The sequence below is a fragment of the Pteronotus mesoamericanus genome, unplaced genomic scaffold (genome assembly GCF_021234165.1).
Source record: "Pteronotus mesoamericanus isolate MK-2021 breed Mesoamerican mustached bat unplaced genomic scaffold, CSHL_Meso_final contig_20, whole genome shotgun sequence".
Taxonomy (NCBI): domain Eukaryota; kingdom Metazoa; phylum Chordata; class Mammalia; order Chiroptera; family Mormoopidae; genus Pteronotus; species Pteronotus mesoamericanus.
Genome location: NW_026555085.1, coordinates 71,128,689 through 71,154,675, shown reverse-complemented (window position 1 = coordinate 71,154,675; position 25,987 = coordinate 71,128,689). Strand labels below are relative to the sequence as shown.

The 25,987-nt window shown below is 37.3% G+C and overlaps 1 protein-coding gene across 1 annotated transcript in view; it reads left to right on the top strand.

Moving 5' to 3' along the window:
* Window positions 1-24,576, top strand: part of MAN1A1 (mannosidase alpha class 1A member 1) — a 145,637-nt gene extending 121,061 nt beyond the window's left edge. Inside the window, exons 7-13 of the mRNA XM_054569885.1 lie at window positions 1,152-1,275; window positions 3,160-3,253; window positions 8,911-9,026; window positions 13,240-13,459; window positions 14,199-14,371; window positions 21,346-21,461; window positions 21,839-24,576. Coding sequence (XP_054425860.1) covers window positions 1,152-1,275; window positions 3,160-3,253; window positions 8,911-9,026; window positions 13,240-13,459; window positions 14,199-14,371; window positions 21,346-21,461; window positions 21,839-21,965 — 970 coding nt within the window. The 3' untranslated portion in view covers window positions 21,966-24,576. The remainder of the gene's footprint in view (window positions 1-1,151; window positions 1,276-3,159; window positions 3,254-8,910; window positions 9,027-13,239; window positions 13,460-14,198; window positions 14,372-21,345; window positions 21,462-21,838) is intronic.
* Window positions 24,577-25,987: the final 1,411 nt, after the last annotated feature.

The window sequence follows — 25,987 nt, the reverse complement described above, 5'->3', positions numbered from 1 at the left end:
AGGAGCCTTCTGTGATCCCCGCTATATTGGACTGCGTGTCCTGGCTCTAGGTGCTCACACATTTATCTTGGCATTTAACACATTCCATTGGAATTATTTACGCTTAGAACTTTATCTCCCATTACCCTGTTAGGTCTTTGAGAAAAGAATTACTTATTCATCATAACCATCTTGTAACCCAGGGTCATGCGTAGTACCGGGCAAATAGTACACATACAATTAATGTACATCTGACCTAAAACCAAAATGTGGGGTTTTTAATTTCTGCAAGGGAATTTACTGCACAGGAGAATCATGGACTTTATTCTTTATTTGAATTATCACATATGTCTTGACATTTTAAGTGGCTTTCCAAAAATAAACTACCCAAGAGTATGACCATGTTTCAGTAGCCTCTTTATGTGTATATGAGTGCATATGTGTATATTTAGGACTAACTCTTTTTAAAAAGCATTTCTCCAAGATGAGCCATGAATGAGGCAGTAAGTTTTGAAGCTCCTGCCTTTGACCCCTTTCAAATTTGAATTACATAATTTTGCTGACGTTTTTAAGCATGGATTATATATGTCAGGAAATATACTTAGGCTAGGTAAAATATTGTGAAGAGAAATATAAGAAAGGAAGTTCAGTAAATGGAAGATTTGGAAAGGATATAGTATGAGTATATTACTAATGAATCTTTGAAATTTATCCAATATCCAAGAAATAAATTTGTATAGAGTGTGAATGTCTATAATAATCCACGGAATCTCAGGCTGAAATTAACTAAAATGTTGAACCACGTTATTTAGGTAGGATTTGGGGCATGGTGGGGGTGTTTGGGTCTGATTTTTTTGTATTCTACTTGGGATGGTGTACATCTCTGTTTGTATGGCATCTGTACCTCCCAAAATGTTTATCTGTTCGCCAACAGCAAACACATAGTGACGTCTTTGTGACTTAAGTCAACACTAATTTTCAACTTGTAAATAGAAGTGAAAGCCTGAAACTGGTAGCCAAAGACAACGAGGCTGGATACTTTTAAATAGCCAGAGAGAGCTATTAGCTAAGGAGCTGTTATTCAAAAGCTGTCTCTTTCCCTTCTGCTATTTAGAGCCCAAAATAATGGAATTAACCTGACCCGTAACTCTTCCATCTCTTCTCTTTTTTAGTGGGATTGGAAGGAACTGGCCCTGGGCCTCAGGAGGCAGCAGCATTTTGGCCGAATTTGGAACTCTGCATTTGGAGTTTATGCACTTGAGCCACTTATCAGGAAACCCTATCTTCGCTGAAAACGTGAGATTTTCCACTACACCTTGCACTGCAAAGCATTGCTTGTGAGAAACAAAATCCTCTGCTAGAGAGCTGATAATAACGGATGCAGAAGTTTAACATAGCTCTTAAAGAAGTTTTGTTACGTGCAGCATTTCACTTAACCCAACTAAACTCCTAGTCTCTCCATGGCACCATTCTAACTCATCATGAAAGGCCCTGGCTTACACAACTGATTCTCTGCACCTCAAGCAAGTCACTAGACCTCTCTGAATATTTTATCATATCTAAAAATATATAATGTTGTATGGACCTATATAAACCAAGTATGTGAAAGACTTTTTAAACTCAAGGCATTATATAAATGCAAAGTAGCTATGGAATTAATTTCTGATTTTCAAGAAACAACGAGATATTTGGATAAATTCATCCTTACCCCACCATACTGCCCTTAGCTTTCGGCCCATTTCGTAACTCCCGCTTACAGCAAAATTCCTTGGAAGAATTGTCCCTGTTTGTTACCTTCTTTTTGTCTCCCTCTCCAGTGCTTTCCCGTTGGGCTTCTCTCCCAGCCACACCTGCCATGGTGACCAGCGAGCGCCACGTGACCAAATCCACTCATCATTCCCACCCCTCACCTTGTCCTCTCGGCGTTTGCTGTGCTTGGTCCCCGCTTCTGCCTGAGATGCTGTGCCTTGGGCAGCAGGGACCCGACACCCCCCACCCCCGACTTGTCTCCGTCCTTCCTGTGTGCTGCTTCTCGATCTTCTCTCTGGGATCCTCCTCATCACCCCAAACTCTAAATATTCGAAAGCCCCACAACTCCACCCTGGGTCTCTTCCTTTTATGTTCACTCCCTACGTTGTTTTATCCATGGGTTTACATGCTATCTATATGCTCTTGATTCCAAACCGATCATTTCAGTCCCAACCTGTCCCCTGAACTCCAGACTCCATATCCAAGTACCTGTGCAACCTCTTACTAAAAAATCTAATGGACAGCTCCCACTTAAAATATCTCAGACTCAGCCCCCAGACCTGCTCCTGCTCCATTCTTCTCCGACTCGGTAACTGACACTTCCGCTTACCCAGTGGCTCATGCCAAAGCTCTTGAGGTCACCCAGTTCCTCTCTGGTAAACTTCAGGCCCAAAGGGCTCCCCTGCCGTTAGCTCTGCTGCCACCCTGGTGCAAGCGCCCGTCATCTCTCACCACGACCCAGCAGGAGCCACCTGACTGCCACTCCCTCTCTTGCATCCTAGTCCCACCAATTAAAAACAAGTCTTCAGTGGCTTCCCAACACACTCGGAAGGAAGTAAGCCCTCATGGCTGGCATCTCTCTCTCCCTTTGCTTCCTGTCCTCCAAACCTGTTCTCTTCTCACAGCTTTTGTACTTGCTCTTCTCTCTGTCCCAGTTACTCTTCCTCCAATCTTCTGCATGGCTTGCTCTTTCATTTCCTAAAATTTCTGCTCAAACCCTCTTCCCTCAGCCTCCCCAGACCCACCCCCCTGAGTAACATAGTACAGCCTCACCCCTTCACATCACTTTCTGTCCTATTACCTTCTTGTGTTTTTTCCCATTGCATTTATTGCCACATGTTATAGTACTTACACTGTGAATATTATATTTCTTTTTATTATCTCTCTCCTCCCACTGGAATGGACTTTGCTTATCTACTGAAATATCTCTAGTTCCTTTTATGGCATCTGACATATGGTAGATCAGTGTGAATGTGTTCTCTTACTGCCTATTATTTTTGTAAGCTGGTGGCAACTGTCTTTGTTCTAATTCTGCATCATTTAAATCAACTCTTTTTTTCTAACCTAGAAAACTATAATCAAGAAAGACAGAAGAATGGCACCAAAATTGCATTTTAGACTTTAATAGCAACATTTTATTTTCTGTTGCAGGTAATGAATATTCGAAGAGTACTGAACAACCTGGAAAAACCGCAAGGCCTTTATCCTAACTATCTGAATCCCAGTAGTGGACAGTGGGGTCAATGTAAGTCAAAAGATCAACATTGTTTTAGCTCTTTATGGTGCCCATCACTGTTCTCCTAACAAGAGAAAAAGCAGAATAAAGGACAATCTTTTGGGAGAATTTTTAGAAAAGGGGAAAGAAGGCTCATGATTCCTTTAATAAAAAGGTGTCCGTCATAAGACAGACAGACTGTGAGTGTTACCAGGAAACTAGAATATTTATTTTTCATGCATAACTAGGAGCATGATGACATATAAGCACATTTAAAGCTACTAATCACAAAGGGAAGATCTACTCAGGGTAGTGTAAAAATGTTAGCCTGTAATAAGCTGGTCATGTGCATAGGAGGGAAAATTGTTCCTTTGTTTTAATGACTATCATCAGGGTTTCAGACAGAGTAGCTAGTTCATTCTAGTTCATAACATTTTCTTCCTGCTTGACTGCAAGATGAGAGAGAAGCCTGGATCTTCAAGGGCTGAGAAATTGAAAGAGCAAACAGGGTATTTTCTCTACTTAATTTTAAGCCCAGCAGATAAAGGTTTCTTGCCAGCAGAATTACTTGTAGGGCAGGAGAAAGTATTATGCCAGAAGCCCTCACTTGAGATCCTTACAGAGTCTGACCAGGGGTATAATGATTCAGAGGAGTTGAAAGAAATGTTCTCAAGCTGATTTGGAGAAACTGTGGTAGATTAAGCAGGAACTGCGAGCAAGAGAAGAATACTAAGTGAGACGTCTAGCTGTGCCGAGTGTGTTAGTATGCCTTAAAATTTTGCTCTAATTTGAGTTTTTTCATTATATCTAAATACCATATATTCTTAGATGGCTATGCCTCACTGTTACTTTATAAGTACTTTGCTTAAAGAATAATTTAGTACAAAAAAAGATAAAATCTCTGTCCATGTGTTAGTAATGGCAAGGGAAAGCCTAGCTGTTGAGATCATTAAACCATAATCAAGGTTGCCACTTAACAGAAGTGTGGTCCACAGGTCACTTGACATCCCTGAGACTTTTCAAGTGGTCCACAAGGTCAAAGCTGTTTTTATAATAATACTAAGATTTTCTGCCACTGTGTTGACATTTTTACTTATGTTGCAAAAGTGTTGGTGGGTAAAACTATTAAAGCCACAGTGAAAACCATGGCAGAGGCTGCAGATAGCACTAATAGTCACATTCTAAATCTTCACAGCAGGCTAAAACAAAAAAAAAGAAAGAGAGGAAGGAAGGAAGGAAGGAGGGAGGGAAGGAAGGAAGAAAGGAAGAAAGGAAGGAGGGAAGGAGGGAAGGAAGGAGAGAAGGAAGGAAGGCAGCCCAGTTGCATTTGTGAATGTTCTTAATGAAGCAAAAAATAAATTATTGATTCTAGTAAATCTCAGCCATTGAATACACATCTTCGTAATATTCTTTGTCCGTAAATCGAAAGTACACTTAAAACACTTCTGCTGCATAATAGAAAACAGTGATCGCCTCATAGAAAGACACTTGTGTGGTTGACCTGTGAGCTGAACTGGTCACTATTGCTTCGTGACCACCAGTTTCACTTGAAAGATCAACTGAAAACAAAATGGTTTTTCCAAGTTGGATTAATTGGTAGATGTGTTCTTGAAAAATGGGCCTGTCACTTCAAGGAAAACTGACAGTACCTGTGTCAATGATGAAATTTGAACTTCTAGATGAAAATTTGAATTATAGAAAACTTGTATATGCCACCATGAGTGAGCCCATTGCCTTTAACCAACACTTAAAGTCTGTTCTGATGAGACTGGTGATGATAGCAACAAATGTGGTTCTTTGATACTGTATAATAAAATGTGTCAACATTTGGAAGATCTGCATAATTCAGTGAGCAGTATTTTCCAAGTGACCAATGCTTGCTCTTACAAAATCATGTATGAGAAAAAGATCCATTCAAAGTGCAAGGCAGACCAATGGCTTTTACTACAACAGTACAAAAATTCATTGATAGGTTTCTGATTCTGCATTGCAATTAACTTTTAAAAAAAAAGCACTTATCAAGTTTATTTTAGTATTAAAGAAAAATATCCATGGTAATCTGAAAAGACTTATTAAAATACTCTCCCCTTTTCCAACTGTATAACCATGAAGCTGAATTTTCTTCATGTTTCAGCCAGAACAAGGTATAGTATGGATCGAATGTAGAGCAGATATGAAAATCCAGCTGTCTACATTACAGGAAACTACAGGAAACATTAAAGTGATTTACAAAAATGTAAAATAGTGTCATTCTTCTCACTATTTTTGTTTTATAAAATACAACATTTTTTTTGGAAAAATAACTATATAAGGGTATATTATTGTTTTAAATTAATTAATAAAAATATATTAAATTCTGCTTTAATTTCTAATATGGTAAATATTGCTAATATTACATAAACAAGCTTTGGGGGAGTACCTATTCATTTTTAAAAGCATATAAAAGCATGCTAAGACTATAAAAAGTTTGAGAGCCACTAGAACATTTGGGATAAAACCAAATTTGAGTAGCTTTCTGCAGAAAAGATGACTAGATATGATTCTCTGAAAGGACAAGGGTGTTTAGAGTTCTCCTTCTCATGAAAGATTCAAAAGTTTAAGAAAAGTCTCTAGCTAGGATTTACGGTTTTCTTCCTATGATTTAGGATTTTGGAGTCACTATGAAAAGGGACAAAAGAGTTAGTTGTACTGGCACATCCCAGCTTCACCTTCTGGGTCACAAATATACTATGTATTTGGCCATGTTTCCTGGTACAAAGAGCCCCTTATATTTGGGCTGCTTACGGGTCAGTTTCCTGATGGAAAACCAAACAGAGTTGATGAGTCCCAGGTCTCTACTCTCCCAGCCCCATCCTGTGTCCCAGCCACAAGGAAGACACAGTTATATTTTTACTCTTTAATCAAGGCCTCCTTGACCATACTCAGATCTGTGCTTGTTCTGTTTCCTCAGCCCTTTCACCATTCTTCTGACTCCAGCAAGGCCCAGTTCTGTTGCCATTTCTTCTGGAAGGCCTTCTTCTCTGTTACAATCCTTTTCCTAACAATTTACATACATAACCATCAACCTAGGAATCCAAAACTTTGGAGGGCAGTGACTTTGTCTTAGTCATTTTTGTTCACCCAGCACATGGCATCATGCAGCTAGTAGGTGTTCACTTACTTGAAATTTGTGAACCCTCATGCACTCTGTATCCAATCTATCTTTCTGTCTTTGCTTTGAACAGTGGTTCTATTTATCCTTTTTGAACAGTTCGCCCCAGCTTCTCAGCGGGGCTAAGAGGCAGCATCTAGTCCTGGTCACTGATAATATAAAGAGACCACATGGCTTTTGAGGAAAGGTGTCAGGCTCCATGTCAATAAACAGGATGATTATCATAAAGTGTCAGCAGCATCATTGAGGGATTGCTTTGAGGAGAGAAGTTTAGATTCAGATGAAGTCTACAAAATTAAAAAATGAAGATGTTGAGTATGTAATTCTTTTTGTCTTGATTCTTTTGCTATTGGGTTTGTTTTTTTCTCTTTTTAAGTGTTAGAAATCCTTTATGGGATCTATTTCTATTGAGAAGAAAAGAATAAATGACCCCCTTCCAAAAAGAACATAATATTTGAGTGACTATAGTACACATTACCTTAGAGCATCTGGGAATAAAAATAGCACATATGTTCTTTCTAGAAATAGGCAGTCCTTTCCTGCTGACAAAATCAGGCATGTTCTCTTCTACATCCACTAAGATATTTATTTACACAGGACTCTGTCACCAACACAAATATTCATCCAGACATGGGGGAATCTTAGTGAGTGATTTGCTAAAATCTCAAAAGGACTTTCTCCCGTTTCTCCTCTATGTTCCTTTATTTTGACTTCTTCCAAATATGAAAATTTTATAGGCAGGAAATAAAGGAATAAAAAACTACCTACCACTTACCAAAATTAACTAAAATATATGTATCAGTATGTCATACTTTCCCCCTTTTTTTAAAATCACCAAATGCCCAAACTTACTTCTTTCATTCATTATAGCTTCATAACCCAAAGAGGAAGAAAATGAAGCTGCTTCTGGCTGTTAGTTTTCAACTCTCATTGCCTTAACTCTGAAGGATTTGGCTGGACCATGGCCCTTATTTCCTATTTTTCATTTAGTTCTTGTTATTTTGACAGGAACCGGACAGTGATTTGCTTTACCATACATAACTTGCATTTGTCTCCTGCAATCATGTTTATAACAACAGGGCTTATTATTGATGAGATAGGTCTTAGCCTATTTAAATTTTAAATGTCAGAGGTTTCTGTGGTGATTTATTTAGGAAACTATAAAGGTCACTTCAAACATTGCTATTTTAAGAACCAGCTCTACAATTGTAAAAACACTAATTTTACATGAAAATTAAAACTACCATATAATTTTGGACTTTAATAATAAAATCATATATTTAATCATTTAAAAATATAGCCCTTCTAGCTTGAATAGATGTAGTCCTTACTAAAACTGACTTGGAAGGATTTTGCATTGTCTCAGTGGTTTACCAAGTAGCCACTCAATGCAGTTTTCCAAAATAAGTACAAATTTATTAATGCCCAAGTTCTCTATAAATTCTAGGAATGATATTTCAAACAGATGAGATTACATCTGTTCTCACAGGTCAACATGCTTGAAAAATAAAAGTATTAATTAAAGAAGATCCCAATATAAGACTCCATGTCGGTAGAATCAAATGGTAATCACCAAGGTTGTAATCTCATTTGGAGTCTGTAGTCAGTTTTCTCACTTTTTTTAATTTTAATATTTATTTTTTTATCCTCACCCGAGGACATTTTTTCATTGCTTCCAGAGAGAGAGGAAGCAAAAGAGAGAGAAACTTTGATGAGACAGAGAAGCATTGATTAGTTGCCTTCCACATGACCCTGGACTAGAGATCAAACCCGCAACTTAGGCACATGCCCTCACTGGAAATCGAACCCAGAACCTCTCCGTTAAGGGACAATGCTCCAACCAACTGAGCCACACCAGCCAGGGCAGCCAGGGCAGTTTTAATGAGAATACCTACCCGACAATTTGCAAGGTGGTTGGTAATATATGTAGTAGACCTGGCATAATGAAAGGCAGCAGAGGAGGGCTATTGAAATGGTGTGTAGGAAGAAGTTCTGCCCTATTTTCTTTCTACTGCCACACCCAAGAATGTTACATTAACCCTTCAGATTGATAACACTTAGAAACCCCATCTAATAATAATAGTTATAATAATGAACCACAGGAAGCTGCAGAGTTTCTTGTTTTATTGCAAGCCACTCTTTAAAAAGATTTGCTAATACTCATAACTTTGACATGGTTTATATTATAGAAAGCTAAAGCAATTAAAAATTTGTTTGAATATGTACTGTGAAATATTTTATTTTGGTATTTCTACTAGAGAACCTGCTTTTGGGAGTTGAGCGGGGAGATAATATCTTTTTCATCTTCATGCTTACAAAAGTACCCTGGTGATTATTTAGGGTATATCACATTAGTTAATAGCATATCTGCTCATTTTAGAACATCTTTCTGAAAACAGGAGATTTGTTGGAATTTAAATGTAACATTGAGTTGCGGTTGACGTGGGGTTTTGCATCCTGGCTTGCTAATGTGATTTTGCGGCATTATCTGAATTAAAGAGTGAATCACTCTAAAATGCATTTCCCTCTCTTGCAGATCATGTATCAGTTGGAGGACTCGGAGACAGCTTTTATGAATATTTGCTAAAGGCATGGTTAATGTCTGACAAGACAGATCTAGAAGCTAAGAAGATGTATTTTGATGCTGTTCAGGTAAACCCAACAGTTAAATCAGCTTTGCCACTCATCTCTAACTTGTAACTTGCATATTAATCAAGCTTTAATGGAAAAAAAAATGGAATACTACATGAGTGGGTTACAAATTATTTCCAGTTAGGTAGAGTAAAATATCTACTAATATAACTATAATTATACTTGATGTATTTAGTTCTAAGAGGGCAGTTAAGTTTTTTACATGATTCAAACCTCAGTGAAGATTTACATATCTGAAAAAAAAGGCTTGCATTTCTGAAAAAAAAAAAGAAGGTATTTTTCTTCAGTGAGCATGAGTTCTCATCTTAGAGTCAATTAAAATTATGGGGAGAGAAATATCCTGAATTTATGTTCTGAAAATTGACTAAGTTAAAATTTCCCAAGATTATAGATAATCCTAATGCCTACCTCCATTTGAAGTAAACTTATCGCCAGAGCTGTAGGGAGAGTACCTTCACATAAAAATATGAACTAACCAAACTAATATTTAAGAAAAGATGATTGATAGTTTTCAAAGATCCTTTAAAATGGAGGACTGACAGCTAGTGGTGGGGAGGGGGTTAGTGAGGAAGTGGAGGGATTGAGCTAAAGGCAAAAGGACTCATGGACGTGGACAACAGTGTGGTGACTGCATCAGGGACGGGAGTATAAGGGGACTAAATCGTAATAGGGGGAAAATACAACAAAGATCAAATCAAAAAATAAAATAGAGGATGAGTGGGAGGGAAGAAATACTTGTTGAATTATGTACTGTGTGCTAAGTAGTGTATTAGGTAGGTACTTTAAAATATTAGTTTGTTTCCTCACTGTAGCCCAGATACTTTTCACCTTATATTACAAATTATATTGCAGCTGTATTATAGATAAGACAGCTAAACTTCAGAAAGTTTGAGTGTGAAACTAAAATTCAAAATATAATTTGTGTCAACCCCTGCTCTTTTATTCCTCACCACTATAGATTTATTTGTGAATAGAATTTCCATACTACATGTAAATATTTCCTTATGGGCAGTAAGTTAGCAAGATAAGTTAGAAACTACTTAGGAAAGTCTACAGGAGGAGGCCAGTGTAAGAATAAAGTAAGCCTCAATCAAAATGAAAATAAAATTTGAAAGTAAATAAAGTAAAAAAAAGAAAATTATTTTATATAAAATACTTGAATTTGTACCCAACTTTTCATAACAAATTTTGAAAATCAATTACCCTTATGATTGATAAAAGTAGTTTATTTTTTTTTATTAATTATTACCAAGGCATCTCAAATACTGTTGTAAAATTATGGCTAAGTCATCAGAAAATTCTTACCTTTTTATTGACTGCTTAAATTTTTTTTTTATTTTTTTTACCTTTTTATTGACTGCTTAAATTTTTTTTTTTATAATTGAGAGTAGTAATTTATAGAAGGAAAAAATGGAAATTTAGAATTCCAATAACACGGCCATCATTCTAAAATTGTTCTCCCTAGAAGAGGTCTGGCTGATTTTGACATAGGCTGACTTATTTATTTAACTATAAATGCAACTTGTTTTGCTCTGGTTGACCAGGTTAACTATCACATCGGTCCCCTCTCAAGGTCAATAGGGAGATTTACTAAGAGAGCAGGTACAACTCTGCTACTTCACATGTAGGAACCAAAACACCTTATTTAGAACATTGGCCTTCATTTAGCGCAGCCTTTATTAAGGAACATGATGAACATCAGAAGTCTAAGCTATGGTCCACATGGCCTTTTCCAAGGTTTTGGGTTTGGTTTTGGGTTTGGTTTTTTTTTCATTTCTGTGAAGTTTAGGTTTTAACATAGGGAGTTCTCCATACAGTATGGTTTCCACTACATCATTTTTTTATTACTATCCTGGCAGACGTTTTAATTATTCTGATCTTGGCCCTCTAAGACCTGATGTTCCAGGAAAAGCAACTTTAAAATATTCTTTGAAGTATTATTTTCCCTCAGTTTCTAGAACAATGAGAGGTATACCCACACAGCTTTTAACATACTGTATTTAGGCAAACCATTAACAGGAAAATCCATTAAGAACAATTGAAGTCAAAGTGTTTCCTGTTTCTCTTAATAGTAAAAACATTTTCAATCCATTGTATTTTCAACTTAGAAAGCAAAGCTAAAACACTTAAACTTCTGATTGTGAGAAGTAGCTATGCCTTACATAGCAAAGTTTCTTTGTCTAGTTGTGCTTCCAGGGATCATCATCATCAAGGAAAGGATCCTTTACACTACTGTTCTGGACAGTTGAGTTGCTGGAGATATGTAGTTCATCAATTTTAGCTTCAAGTGGATTTTAGAAAATGTTTCATCCCGGAGGGGTACGTTCTCTTTGGCTGTTTTAATAATAAAATATCTTGAGCTTTTAATTGGCTATCATGGCCTTCCCTGGAGACCACACTAAGAATCCGTAGTGATGGATGTTCACCCTGCGCGAGGCCCACCAGAGTTAATGGTAGCTGGACAGGCGATGTACATATTAGATAATTAGGATTCTATAGACTTCATCAAATTAATTTTTTTCAAGTATTCAAGGATAAAAATCACAAAATATAAAATACTCTTTTTTCCTAATCAATTTGTAGGCTTGACACAACATTTTTTTCAAGCCATTATAGACTGTTTTTCCTTCTCTATATTTATATACATTTTTCAGTTGCCACACAAATGTTGCTTTGAAGGTCTTGGAATTTTGTTGTCTAATTTATTTAGAGAAGTAGCAACCTGGTCAGAAAAATGCCAAAAATAATATAGTACTTTCTGCAGGATCCAAACAGGGTAATAATGTTTCTCCAATCCATGCTCAAAAGCTATTCCTCTTGCTCTGTAGAAAGAAGAATTTCTTAGGTAATGAACAGGTATTTGCTTAAAGCACTTTATTGCAACCTCTGCTATGAGATTTATAAATAGCTAAGATGTTCAGTTGCATTAAGTAAAAATGAAATATTAATGTAATAACTAAATTATCAATGAAATTAGCTTTACACTTAATTAGCACAGTAGTATATTTATTTCATACATCTTGTATCATTTGTTTATTTCTAATAAAGATAGGGAAAGTTTTATCTGCCTGTGTATTCATTTTAATTTATTCTTCTCTATCACAAGTTTTATCTGTGTCTACTATTCCCAAACGTCCTAAAATCCTCTCTTGTTTGATAATAGTGTAATAGGTATAGACATTGTCATAGATAGCTCTTGTCCCTCGATGAAGTAATTGGGGGAAGGGGAGACATTTCCTGTTGCAGTAATTGTAAATTAGTAATTCCAACCATACTTCATTTTTGCTTTTTAAAATATAAGGCTTATTTTATTTTCTCTGTCTACTCTAAAAGAATGTCAGTAGTCCTGGGGCAGAAATAAAAGGTGTTTTATAAATAATGTTTGTAAATGTTATCATTTCTCTGAGATTTACAGATTTGTATTCTGTTTTAAAACTATTTTTTCATTGTATACAAATGTACTTTGTAATAGGATTATTAGGGGAGGACTTGATTCTAGTGTTACCACAGTGGAGATGTGAATGATGTAATAAATGACCTTTAGCAAGTGCTAGTCACATACGGACCACTTTATAAACAAAATGTTGCAGTTTTCTCAGCAGATATTTCTATTCCCATTTTATATATAAGAATATTGAGATTTAGGGATATCATAAACAAATTACTCACAAAGTTCACAGATAGAAAAAAGTTTATCAAAGACGGAATTTGAAGCCAAACAATCTGTCTCAAGAACAGGTCCTTTTCCCCGTTCTGTTTTGTTACACCTTCAAACCCTAGAGAGCAAAAGAAAAGGGTAATACCATCAGCCTGGATTTCATACACAAATACGCTCTGTTCTTCATTCATGGGAGGGCCTGTGCTTTATGTTGGTTTCCCATTTCTGAACATGGAAATGCACAAAACCAACTATTACTCCTAGAGCAGTAACCTATCTTTGAGAAGGGGACAGCTTTTCAGATGTGTGGACAAGTGTTTGATCATAGAACCAAGCAAAACCAACTGGACTGGCCCAACAACATTAATTCTAACTCACCAAACTAATAACACACAGAGTAGAGGAAGAATACAGAAAGAAATAGCATAACATTTCAGGCTGAACTGGATTTGTAACACCCAATTCAAATTATGAGCGATTTTTTTAATATTGGGGGTATTTTTAGTATAAATTGGAAAAGAGATTACAAATGCTGAAAATAAGTATTATTTTCAGGCAATCGAGACTCACTTGATCCGCAAGTCTAGTAGGGGACTGACGTACATCGCAGAGTGGAAAGGGGGGCTCCTCGAACACAAGATGGGCCACCTGACCTGCTTTGCTGGAGGCATGTTTGCACTTGGCGCAGACGACGCTCCCGCAGACCTGACCCAGCACTACCTTAACCTGGGGGCTGAGATTGCCCGTACCTGCCATGAATCTTACAATCGCACATGTGAGTACATGTCATTCTTCATTTACAATCTGCTGCCCCATGCCTTTATTTCATTCCATAAGGAACTTTGTCGTTGCAGCCCTCAAAAAAATACCCACTATACCAAATCATGATAAAAATCTTAAAGGAATTTATACTTTCATTTTAAAAGACACTGGTTTTCTACATAAAAATTTTTACTTTTCGTTTACCAAGAAACAGAAATCCAGGCCATAAAACATTAAGCCAGTCTAATTTATTTACCTTACTTTAGGTAAGTAACATTGGGTAAGAGTTTCTGTCCCACTGTAAAAGAGACTTAGTGTATTTGTGTGTAAACCGTTATTAATCTTCCCAGTGTCTCCATGAAATAGGCTTTTAGTCTGGCTCCCTCCTTTTAAAAAAGGGTTTGAAGCACAAAAATTAAATAACCTTTCATGATGTAATGACTTAAAATTTACAACCGCTGATTTTCTACTAGCTTACAAAGTATTTGGTGGTGCCCAGTGGGTGCTCAGTAAATGGTGATTAAATGAAAGAAAATAAAGAATCATTACCATTTTCTCAAATGGACTCCTTCAGATGACTAAACATTAAAAGTATATTGAATATTATTTACTATCTGATGTTTATAACTATTCCTTAAAATGATTTGGCATCATTCTTGAATGTTGTGAAGTACTTTCTAGTTTCAGTTAAGTTGTAGACACTAAGCATTGCTCAGGACAATAACGTTTGTCAACCATTGCTTATTCTTTAGATGTGAAACTGGGACCAGAAGCCTTCAGATTCGATGGTGGTGTTGAAGCCATTGCTACAAGGCAAAATGAAAAATACTATATCCTACGGCCAGAGGTTGTTGAGACTTACATGTACATGTGGCGGCTGACTCATGACCCAAAATACAGGAAATGGGCCTGGGAAGCCGTGGAGGTGATATTTTTATTTGCTTACGTTTCTTATAGATAAATGCCTCAGGAAAAAAATGTTCAGTAGTACCTATATATCTAGCATATCAACTTTTCTATAATTTTTAAAGCTTTTACCAGATGTTTCATTTCATGCAAGACTGAGTGTTTTTAGTTAGGTCATCCTATATCTCTGGCTTCAGCTTTGCTTAATGTAACTATATCTACACACACACACACACACACACACACACACACACACACATTGACACTGAAGGAGATATCTAGAATGGTATATTATAAAATTAAATTCCCACAACTGTAGAAGTGATGACCACTTAATTCCACAAAGCATTGTAGGCACCTTGGGCATTGTCACCCTTGCCTGTTGTTGGTTTTAAGAAACCACTATGTATTTTGGTTTTCTTTTAGTCTTTGGCCATTGAAATGATAATGCAGTATATGCTTTTACTAACGTTAGATTAGCTACTGAGTTTTCAAAAAAACCTATAGAAAAACTACTTTCTGCCAGAATATTCCTTCACTAGTCTCAGGTTTCTCTGAATATCTGTAAGTATGCTGTTTTAATTCTTTGTCACCTCTTGGGTCTCTTCCTGCCGAACATGGTGTCTCATCTTCCTAAACTAATCTAGTGTGTGCTGGATGCCAGCAGGGGTGCCCTCCAGGATATGCACCAAACACTGTCTAATTTGAAGAGCTATTATTCTGAAAGGAGTGGGAAGGAATTCGGGGGATAAAAACAAGCAAACGCTTTAATTATACTCTCTTATATTCTGGCACTCTTTGTTAGAAAAGTTAGCTGTCTTTAAAGACAGTCTATTAGGAATAACATCTCTCAAGAAATCTGAGATGAATATTGCCTCTGTGTAATACTTAATATCTAAGGAAGCCATTGATGAATCTCGCTTATTGCCTTGTTCATTTAGTGTGTCTTATCACTAGTCATCAGTCATTTTAAGTAATCGAGATTCTTTAGGCCTCCTTTTTTTATTTTTTGCAAAGTTTTCTAATTATGTTTAGTCAGTGGTAATTTCAACTTCTTTGAATTTTTTTTCTCTGAAAAAACGTATTAAAATTACAATTCCTCAAAGTCCTGGTGATAGGGAACTATTTTGGTCTTCAGTAGACCAGCAAAGTAATTAAGGCCAGTACTCACCTTGCCAATATCAGTTTAAATTAAAAATAGCAGAAATAACATATGTCATCAAATCTAAAACATCATAATTGATAAGAAACACCATTACTTTATATACCACTAAGAAAGTTGAACACTACCAAATGAATTAGGACATGACAATTTTGGAGATGTTAAAAATGTGAAAAATGTATGACAGAGTTGATCAGAAATGGAAAGTAAATAAATCTCTATTGCATGTGGGCAGGAAACTTTGATTTGCTTGGTTCTTCAGGGGAGTTTGTTTGTGAAGCAATACGGTTGATTTGATGAGTTAGGAATTTTATCTGTTGCCAAATTATACTGTAGACTATGATGTGAAATTGTTTCACTGTGTCACAAACACAGCCCCACCCCCGCCCCGTTTTTGCCACTAGTAGCTTCTTCTAGGGCTGAGATACAGTGGAGAGGGAGAAGTGCTGCGGGCTCTTGCCTTTTCTGCAGCACAGAAATCACAGGCTTGGAAGGCGTGGCCGCAGCGCTCTGCTTGCTGTGCTGTAGCCCTTCAGCCTGCGTTCCTGCTGCCGCCGCAGCCTCAGTGGGCGGTGCCCTCACAGGCTGGCAGAGTTTTCTCCAGTGCCTGTGCTTCTCAGCTGCCCTGACTCAGAGCTTCTTCCCTGGCAGCTGGCGATGGTCTGGGAAGTGAGGGAGAGTTCATGGTCCCAGGAGACAGCCCTCAGCCGCTGATTACTGGAGTTGAATGGATAACTGTCCCATCTTCCTTTGAGGAATAATTCTGCGACGTGTTTTGCACAGCTCCTCAGACGTTTCCAGCAGCAGCGAGCCCCTGCTGCGCACAGCTGCAACCTGCTTAACGTACTTCACTGGCTCTTCTCCCTTCCCCACTGCCTGATACCACCTCCCCCCCCAAACTCCCTGCATCCAACCCTTGGCTCATTTCTCTGTTTGTAGGAGAACCCAAACTAAAACATATGGGATCTTTAAAATCACCTAGCCCAGGTTCCACTCAAAGAAAAGACTCCACTACATATCTTTTTTGGGTAGCTATTTTTCATCAATTCAAGGACTTCATAGCAAAAAGGAATATGCTGCTAATAATGTAATTCATGTCATTTTTTAATGGCCGAAAGTGTTAGAAAGTTACTCCTTCTAAAACCAGAATCTATGGCGTTCTGCACTCAAGGGCAGCTGAAAAAATAATCCCCTCTCTCCTGCACACCTCAGTTATCTGATGATAGTGCCTCCTGTTGACAGTTTCTTCCCTCAGTCATCCCTTCCCTCCACCTTCTCAAGACTTCGTTTCCAGCTGTGCTCCTCCAGGGCTGAGCATGTGCCTCAAGAACCTCTCTTCGGATGCTATTTCCGACAGCCTATGGCCCAACTGGTTCTTTTAGTGGATGTAGAAAGCCCCTGGCTTACACTGACATAGGGTCAAATGATGTCAACTACTACATTAACTTCTCTGGAGACATCTCTTTTGTTCCCTGCTTGTTTACTCCCATACTTGCAGTTTATAAAGGATTAGTTAGCCATCTTCCCATCTCCTGACAAGCACTCCCTTCCCAGCCTTCTTTCAATGATATGCTTGATAAACCTGCCTTCCACAGCTTAACCACATTTCTTAACAGTGTCAAACAAGATATGAAGGTATGTAATCCAGCATGCAGCACCGGAGACCTCCTCTGCAGGTTACCAGTGAGCCATGAATCATAGGGGTTCAAGCACTTGGGAACTTACCTAAGAGAAAAAACTTCTACCCAGATAGTTCTTTTGTTTTTGCTCAGTAATGTCATGAATAACTTTATTAAATTCCTCCCAATGAAACATGTATAATTAATATTCTGATAAAACTCATACTATAAGTTATACATATATTCATATGTATGCAGGTAAATATACATTGTATAACGTCTACAAAAGTAGGCCACTTATGTGTGGGTTGTATAGCACCTCTGCTACCAGACAGAGGCCTGGTCCTTAATGGGTCTGCCCAGGGCCAGCTGCAGTGTGTGGGTCCTTGACTTCGTGTAGGAAAGATTTCACAACATGAACCCAGTGACTGTGAGGATGTGTTTAGTAAAGCTGCGGACAGTGAAACGAGGAAGGGTTTAGCATAGAAGAGGCAACAGGAGAGCCGAGGCTGGGCTGCCTTAGCTCCCTGGGAAGTCAGAGAAAAGGGGGCCTGAGGGGCAGGTTCCTGGGGGAGCCTGGGACAAGCTGCCCGCTGCCCCTCACCTTGGAGCTTAGGAGACACAGACGTGTCGGGGAGGAAGTGGGAGAAGAAGAAGGGAAAGGGAATGGCTGGGGCTCTGGGGGAAGCAGCAGGCTGGGTCCTTCGTCTTGAGGCTTTTATCTTTTTCTTGCCTTAGGGAACCTTAGGGGAGGTCTCAGCAGAGGGTTGCAGCAGAATATTCACCAGTTTTCCAGGTGTGTCCTGTCAGGGTTGTGGTCTTTACTGATTGGTCAGCTCCAGGGCAGGGGGCCATTCATCATTGTGTTTGGTCCTGGCCTTGCCCACCTGGTTTTGCTGCTTTTCTGGACCTGAAGCTGAAATACACTGAGGCCTAAATGTTATGTCTAAGAAGGCCACTTTTGTATCTGGCTATAAATTGCTCCACCCATTTGTTTGGCTCTCTGTCTCAGTTTTCCTATTCCATGTACCAAGGAATTTTCCTAGCTTCTTACTGTCCTATCTCCTCCGCTGGGCCGCAGTTGTGGATAAACCTTATGTGGGGATGTTCATGTCTTTATTTGCACAGTTTTCTCTAGTGCCCTGAAGCTAACCTTTTCCACATGGACATTCTGACTCAGAGAAAGATCAGAGAAAGATCAGAGAAAGATTTGTCTTCCCATTTCCTGCATCTTCTTCCCCAGGATTGATCCCTGTTTTCAGAGTCTTTGATACATTCACTCAGCCTGGTGCACAGATCACACTCAACCAGTTAGCCTCATTATTAGTGTTGCTCCCTGGGATCCACTTTGGAAATCCTCGTTTGTCAGCTGTCTGTCTAACCTGCTGGATAGAGAATGCTTTTCTATTCTTACAGTGATGCTTTCTGACTTATGATTTAACTCATGCTGCCTACTATTCTTATACCTTTCTCCCGCCACCACCAAAAAATGTACAGTCACTTGGAGTCAGGTTTGTTTTTTCCTCTTTTGTTTAGAACTCCAGTTTCTGTAAACATTCTCCTATCCTTTTCTTTGCTATTAGCACCTCCCAGTCACATATAGTCACTTATAATGAGTAACATAAGCGTTTACCAAAATCAAGGTGAGCTCTATGCCCAGAGGCTGAGTCCCAAGAACAGACCGTAGTAAAACGGAGCTCTGATCAGACTCTGCTAGACAGATCCATCCTTCTGCTGTTGAGATTCTGTAAAACAAGGGTCTGTGATGAGGACCCAGGAGAGCTGCTTCTCCCCAGCTTTACATACTTCAAGTCTTAAAATTTAGACTTGATGCGAAGGTTTCCCATTTTTTGAAAATGTAAAATGCATCTTTGGCATTTTTCCTTTTGTTTTGTTTTGTTTTTAATTAACTAAAAGCCTGAAGAAAACCAAAGAAGCTAGGCCTCTGTCAACCGCTGACAGACCCCAGTACTGTGCTGTGTCTTCATCTTACTTGATTGTCACAGCAACCCCATGTTGACCAAAGGAACACTGCCTGGGTCCAGAAACCGCTGAGGCCACCCTTAGCACGCCTAGGCTGGCTTCTGAGCTACGATGGCTCACCTCCCGACGACCGTGGGAGGAAAAGAACAAATGGGGTGAACTGAAAAGAGGAAGCACTTTAGGCATTGCCAACCCCCTAAAGCAACTCTTCTTCTATACCAAAAGAAGGAGCTTAGGGAAATTTCTGTGGGAGGGAGGGCAGCCTGGCACTCTCATTAGCTTATCTTCAAAGAACTTGAAGAGAAAAACCAAGAGAAAATTTTGTAGTTAAATTATTTTTTAGAAAATGTCTGAATAGGATTTCATTATGTTCTGTAATAATAAACTTGCCCATTCTAAATCTTGATTTTTTCCAAATAATTTTTAACCTACACCAGTGTGTCTAGTATTCGATTTTTTATCAAAAGGAACTTGGATCAAAAAAGGAAGGAAGGAGAAAAACATTTGGACCTGAGAGTTCCTTTCTGCAGGCTTTCCCGCACTTGGCTCATTGTCTGCAACTAAGAATATAATCAAAGCTCTTCTTTTTTTTTTTTTTTTAAGTTGATCTTATTTTCCCTGAGGCCTTTTAAAAAGTACCAAATCATGAGGCATTTTCTTTATTCATGTAGCCTGCCAGTTAGGTTTTCTTTAACCCGGTAATTAAATGCTTCACCTTGCGGCCCCGAGCTCTGTTGCTTCTGCCCTCCAGCCCTAGTGTGCAAAATCGATGTCCTCATTATCAGTATCTGCAGATGGAGGCTGAGCTCTCAGCTCTGTGTCCCTGCTCGCAGAATTTGCCTTCTCTTTTTTCTGGGCTCTGCATTCTTAGAGGCATGTTTTCCTCCAAAACTTTTTTCTAGCCAATAAAGATTTTTCTCAACTAACATGGCAAGGTCTGTGTTCCCCATCTTTTTGGTAGTTGGGCTAAGTGGGCGAATACATTATGCACATAAAAAGGGGCAGGGTTATGATTCATAAGAGTAAACTGAAAAATGTAAGATGATATGAGAACCTAAGAATAACTTTTATCTTGTTAATGTTTTCTATATTTTCTTTATTCCGATGTAAATATTAGGTTGTGTAATCTTAAAGGTTTTTTGTTTGTTTTTTTTTTTTGGTCCACATTCTATGAATTAGAACCAGGTTTCAGGTGAAGACTTTTATGTGACCATATAGTTAATAAGATTAATAGGATGTGGTGAGTAGGAAAAAACTTTTCCATGGATGGCTAGGCCTGGTAACTAGCAAAGCAGCCAATGTAATTTCAAAATACAAAAAGCAGTCAACTTAGAGGCCGCAGACAATGTAGAAGGCAAATTATTTTAGGTTGTCACCTCAACACTTATTCCCAAGCTACCCAATCCACCTCTTTTCCAATACTCATCTCATTAGGGTCAGACAACTACTGGAATGTAGAATCCTTTCACTGTAGATAGTTACCAGTGGATTCACCCCATCTTCTTCCATCCCAAACTAAAGGAAAGGATAACATTTTAGGAATAGAGACCAGCCATACTCTCTTCACTGCTTTCCATTTTCTTCTTATATCTCTGTCACCCATATCACTAATTAGTATTCCATAAACAATTTTTAAGCAATAAGATGTTCTGATTATAGTAGCAGCTGGTTTTGGTCCAGCATACTTTCTTTACCAGTGGTTTATAACCCCATTTGACATGAGTAATCTTCCTAGACCAGGGCTCAGCAGATGTTTTCTAGAAGGACTGAAGAGAATTAGGTTCGGGGGCCCATGCACAGCTACTCAACTGCCATTGTAGCAAAGAAACAGCCACAGACAACATGCAAACAGATGAGTATGGCTGTGGTTCAGTAACACTTTATTTACCAAAATAGCAGACAGGATTTAGTCTGTGGTCCATAGTTTGCTGAACCCTGCTCTACATTATAGGGGGAAATGGTAAAAATTACTGAAAATTTATTGCAAAACTCAATGTGGAAGTGTATCCAGTTAAGTAGGAAGATATATTACCAACATATCCTTTAACTTTTCATACTTTATTTGCATTCACATTTTATAGGTTTTTTTTTATCTCCACCTAAAACTGTCATAATCTGTCAATTCAATTTGAATCCTTATTTTATTTGAATGTGACAATCTAGTAATAAAAATTAATGACAGTCAGTGGACTGACTCATGACCATTGTTTTCCCCCTTTTTTGTATTAGGCACTGGAAAATCACTGCAGGGTGAGCGGAGGCTATTCGGGCCTCAGGGATGTTTACCTCAACCATGACAGTTACGATGACGTGCAGCAGAGCTTCTTCTTAGCAGAGACACTAAAGTAAGTAAAAATTATTCTAAAAGTGTGCAGCTGAGGGAGCTGGACACATCTTCACAGATGTCCTTATCTTGCACACATTCAAACACTATCAAGTATGAGTGCCTCCAAATGCCATTCTATGTATGTGGCAATAACTGCATGTTTGTTTTCAGTCATTGTATAAGTCTGATAACTGGGGACCGCTCTAACATTCCTGTACACTAGTAACAAAGCTCAGAGTAGCTTCTGCACTCTGCACCATTAAGTATATATCCTCAGGGTTTTGCTATGCTTGACTGTTGTCTGAGGTTCTCTGTAAGATGAATGGAGATATTGATATGGTTTTTGCTGTATCTTTCTGGTTTTACTACCTCATATACTCATGTTTCTCTCTCTAGATATTTGTACTTAATATTTTCGGATGACGATCTGCTTCCACTGGAACATTGGATCTTCAATACTGAGGCACATCTTCTCCCTATACTCCGTGCAAATAAAAAGGAAGTTGAAGTCAATGAAAAATAAAAAGACATTTTATGTTTTACTCTGCTCCATTCCTGTCACTGCATACCTTAATAATTCCTTTTCTGGTATTCAGGCACATGATGAATTTTTATTACTAGGTCTGTGATTATTCTAAGTTCTAAAAATTGTTTTGCAGTCTCTTTATGTTTAATATCATAGGTTTAGATGGACTCCAATTCCTTTTCATATCCTTTATTATTCAGCCAGTAGATCGCAGACTTTTTATTTTATGTAATCTATTATCTCTGGAGTTCATGAAGGTGTAGTATCATTTTTATTAAACTGAATAGATTGGTATACCAGTGACCTCTTAATTACAATTTTGATTTGACTGCAAAACTTTATCCTCCTCTATGAGGAGATGATGTCTGCTTTAAGCTGTAATGTTTTGCCATGTTGCAAAAAGCCATAATAATAAATTAATATTAAAAAAGCTTTTTTCTTTTCAATTTCATGTTAATATGGTTTGTCTATCCACCAGAGACAGATCTTATAACTGTGACAGCCTCCTTATGCGGGTCTATCATTATTTGATAGAATGTCTTCTAATATACTTCACTCACATTTTAATTCAAAGTAGAATCATCCTGAAAGGATCATCTCATACTGACCTCATTTCATTGGAACCACAGAGTATTTTTGTTGGTGAATTATATTAGTGTCTACTAATTTGTGAATTAGTTCTCAAACTTTACTTTAAATGTCCTGTGTTGTTTCTGGATCATGTACTGGTTAATTTCTTCCATTCCCCATCACACAGCAAAGTGAGCTTCCAAGTTTTGCAGATTTCTGCTATTACTGAATTATGTTTTGTAAAGGGAAATAGTATCACTGTTAGTCCATTAGCTTTCACTTTTTACTGAGTATATGAAGAATTGGGCCTCACTAAAGAGAGGGTGAATATTTCACATGGTTTTTAATTTGCGTTTCATCTTTAATTTTTTTTTCTTGAAGAAGGCATTACGTGTGGATTAGATTTTTCAGATTTGAAACGGGCCCTCAGATGCAGTAAATTATTTCATTTCAATTTATAAAAGCAGGGTTTTACTCTGAAAGAAGCTTTACCAATGTATCTATTCATGATTAATTGAGGAAAATCTAATATACTTTTAGATCAAATAAGAATATAGTCTATTTTGTCTGGTTAAATTCAACATAGATACCCCATCTTAGAAGGAGTGTATAGGAATGGATGCTCCCAGTCCCTGCAGTTCTGTAGCAGACCAAAATAATTACATGGCTCCTCAAAGCATTGTTTTGAGATTTGAGTGGTTTTTCCAAGAATAGATTTGATAGATTTGGTGATACCTTGTGTTTTCTTATCATACTGGATCACTATATATATATATTTCCCCATGGAAGGGCTAATATGATGATGTATATTCTGAGATACAAAGACTTTAACCACCTGCATATTCAACCTATGGTGGTCAAATAGGTCAGTGCAACCCCATGGATTAAGCTGAAGCAAATGAAATTGCTGCATTTATATAGTTTAAAAACTATCCAATTTCAGCAATTTCATATGATTCAACCTAATATTTTTAAGACAATTATTTTCTCAGATCCCTACATACTTAATTGTTTTAGCTACTTCAGCTTTTAAAGTGTTTCAAAAGATTTCCTGTGTCTGAAAGGGACACTATGTGTGACCTGCTCTTGTATTGTACATTGATATCCAAAAAAAAATGTCAAAGAATAAATTAATAAAATTAGTAAATGGTAAATATCCTTTAATACATCATGATTGCCATGCTAATGTGTTTGGAGACCCAGAATATCTTCCACTCCTGTCTTCAGCTCCTCCTATGAAATGAACAGGTAGTGAAAGTTCTTTTTTCCCAGGACTTAGAAGCAAAATATAAACGATTATTGCCAAATTGGGCCATATGTATTTAGATTATAATTTTTACATAAATGTCCTTGGACTAACAATTTAAGTTCATTTCTTTGCTTTTAAATTGGATTTGAAAGAGCACAAAGCTGGTATGTATTTCTGCAGCAGGTAGGATTGTAATATCAGGTTTATGTACATGCTGCACTATAATGCATCCTGGTATAAGCAGGCAAAAAGATTGTACTACATGTTCTTCTGCCCATGGCAAGAATAAAGTTTTTCAGTTCTAGAACTTGGATCTTTTAACATAAGTCCCAAACACCAAAAATGTAAACAAGATAGATTAATATTATGGCGATGTAATTTAATTAAAGTTATATTTTGTATTATTTCAAACAACTGAAGTCCTTAGGTAGACACTGTCTTTCACTCATTTTCAGCAATTTCACCTGAAAGGTGAATAATTAAAATAGCGCTTAATTTCCTGTTTCTATATATGTTTTGACATACTTTGTGCAATTAATATTACACATATAAGTTGTATGGCAATGAACAGGACCTGATGGTTGTCATAACTCCATCTGTATTACCCATTCTTTACAATGATTTGTTTCTGATTTGTGCATAAACCCATTCTGTCATTTCCAACTTTATATAAATCTTTAATGTTATGGGAAACAATAGATTGACACGTAATTTTTAAAAACTATATTTGTAAAATTTCTCTATTGTGAATAAAGCCTTTTAATATATCTCCTTATTTGTTATGTTTTTCTCCTTTTAAGTAAGTTTCATATGAGTAAGTTTTGTATTTTGTGATTGAGTACAGTTGCAAATGAAAATATTAAATCCTAATAGGATTCCATACCACACCCTGAGTACCCTAACAAAGAAACACTTCCCAATAAAAACTTTAATTTGCAAGTAATTTTGCATACACAGCCTTTGGTTAATCAAATACCTTTATTAAGAGTCTAACATGGTCAACACCAGAACATGTAGCTTGGAGGCACGGAGTTGGTGTCAGAAATAGCACAAAGTATGATCCTTGTACTTAAGTGTACAGTCGAGGATATTGGACTCATCCAACCACCAAAACCAAAAAGAGCAGCCTTTAGTTGTGTCAAATGACACGGTAAATTCTTCTGTTCAGCAAGCAGGTCACTAGAATTTGAGTAGTCAAAGAGGCTTAGTAGAAAAGAGAGAACTTGAGCTACAGGAGAGCCTCCAATATTTTTTTAAAAAGCCTAGGTTTTTCAAACTCATGTGCTGTTTATTAGAATGTTTTAGACACTTTGGTTTTTGTTCTCACTGCCTGGAACTGTCTTTCCTCAATGTTTTTATAAACTCATCCCTTAGTTCATTTGGATGTCTGCTCCATTGGCACTTACCAGAGTTGCTGTTCTGACTAATCAATATGACATTTCCCAGTACCTTTTCTCCCATAGTCTTATTTTATTTTATGCTTAGCATTTGTTAGATTACATATTAATTTCTTTATTTGTTTATTGTCTTTCTAACCCTTTAGAATTTAAGCCTCATGAGAACAAAAGTTACTTTAGGTGGTACCCCCACCCCCGCCATCTCCAGTAGATAAAACAGCATCTAGTACTTGGGAGCACACAGTGAATGTTTGGGGACAGGTGAATGAATGAGTGAGATTCACTGGGTTTGCTACATCTATTTGCAAATGTTTTTTAATAAGCAGTACATTTTTTAAAATATTAAATACCAGTATTCTATAACATTCTATTGTTTAAAATAAATAATTATAAGAAGTGACCATTTCTTTTATTGCTACTTTTAGTAGTTTTAACAAAATACAGAGTGAATTTGCGCTTGTGACTGAAATTAACTCTTGAAAAACAGATTTTAAAAAATCACATATTATGTATGGCTCTATGTAAAATATATACCAAAAAAATATAAGTCATAAGTTCTCCAAGAGAGTGTTTTCAGTGTTACTATTTGAATAGCCTACTGTTTCTAACTTAATCTCACAGTCTTTGTCTCTTACTTTTTAAAAAAAACAGCTTTCTACAGCATAAAGCAAAACAAGTGGTTTTTCATTTAAAATAGAGCTACTCAAATGAGAACCTTCTGAATTCAATTATTTGAAACACAAATGATGTTGGTTGTGTTTACTTTGTTGGTGACCAAATTATTAAAAAGTATTCTAAACATA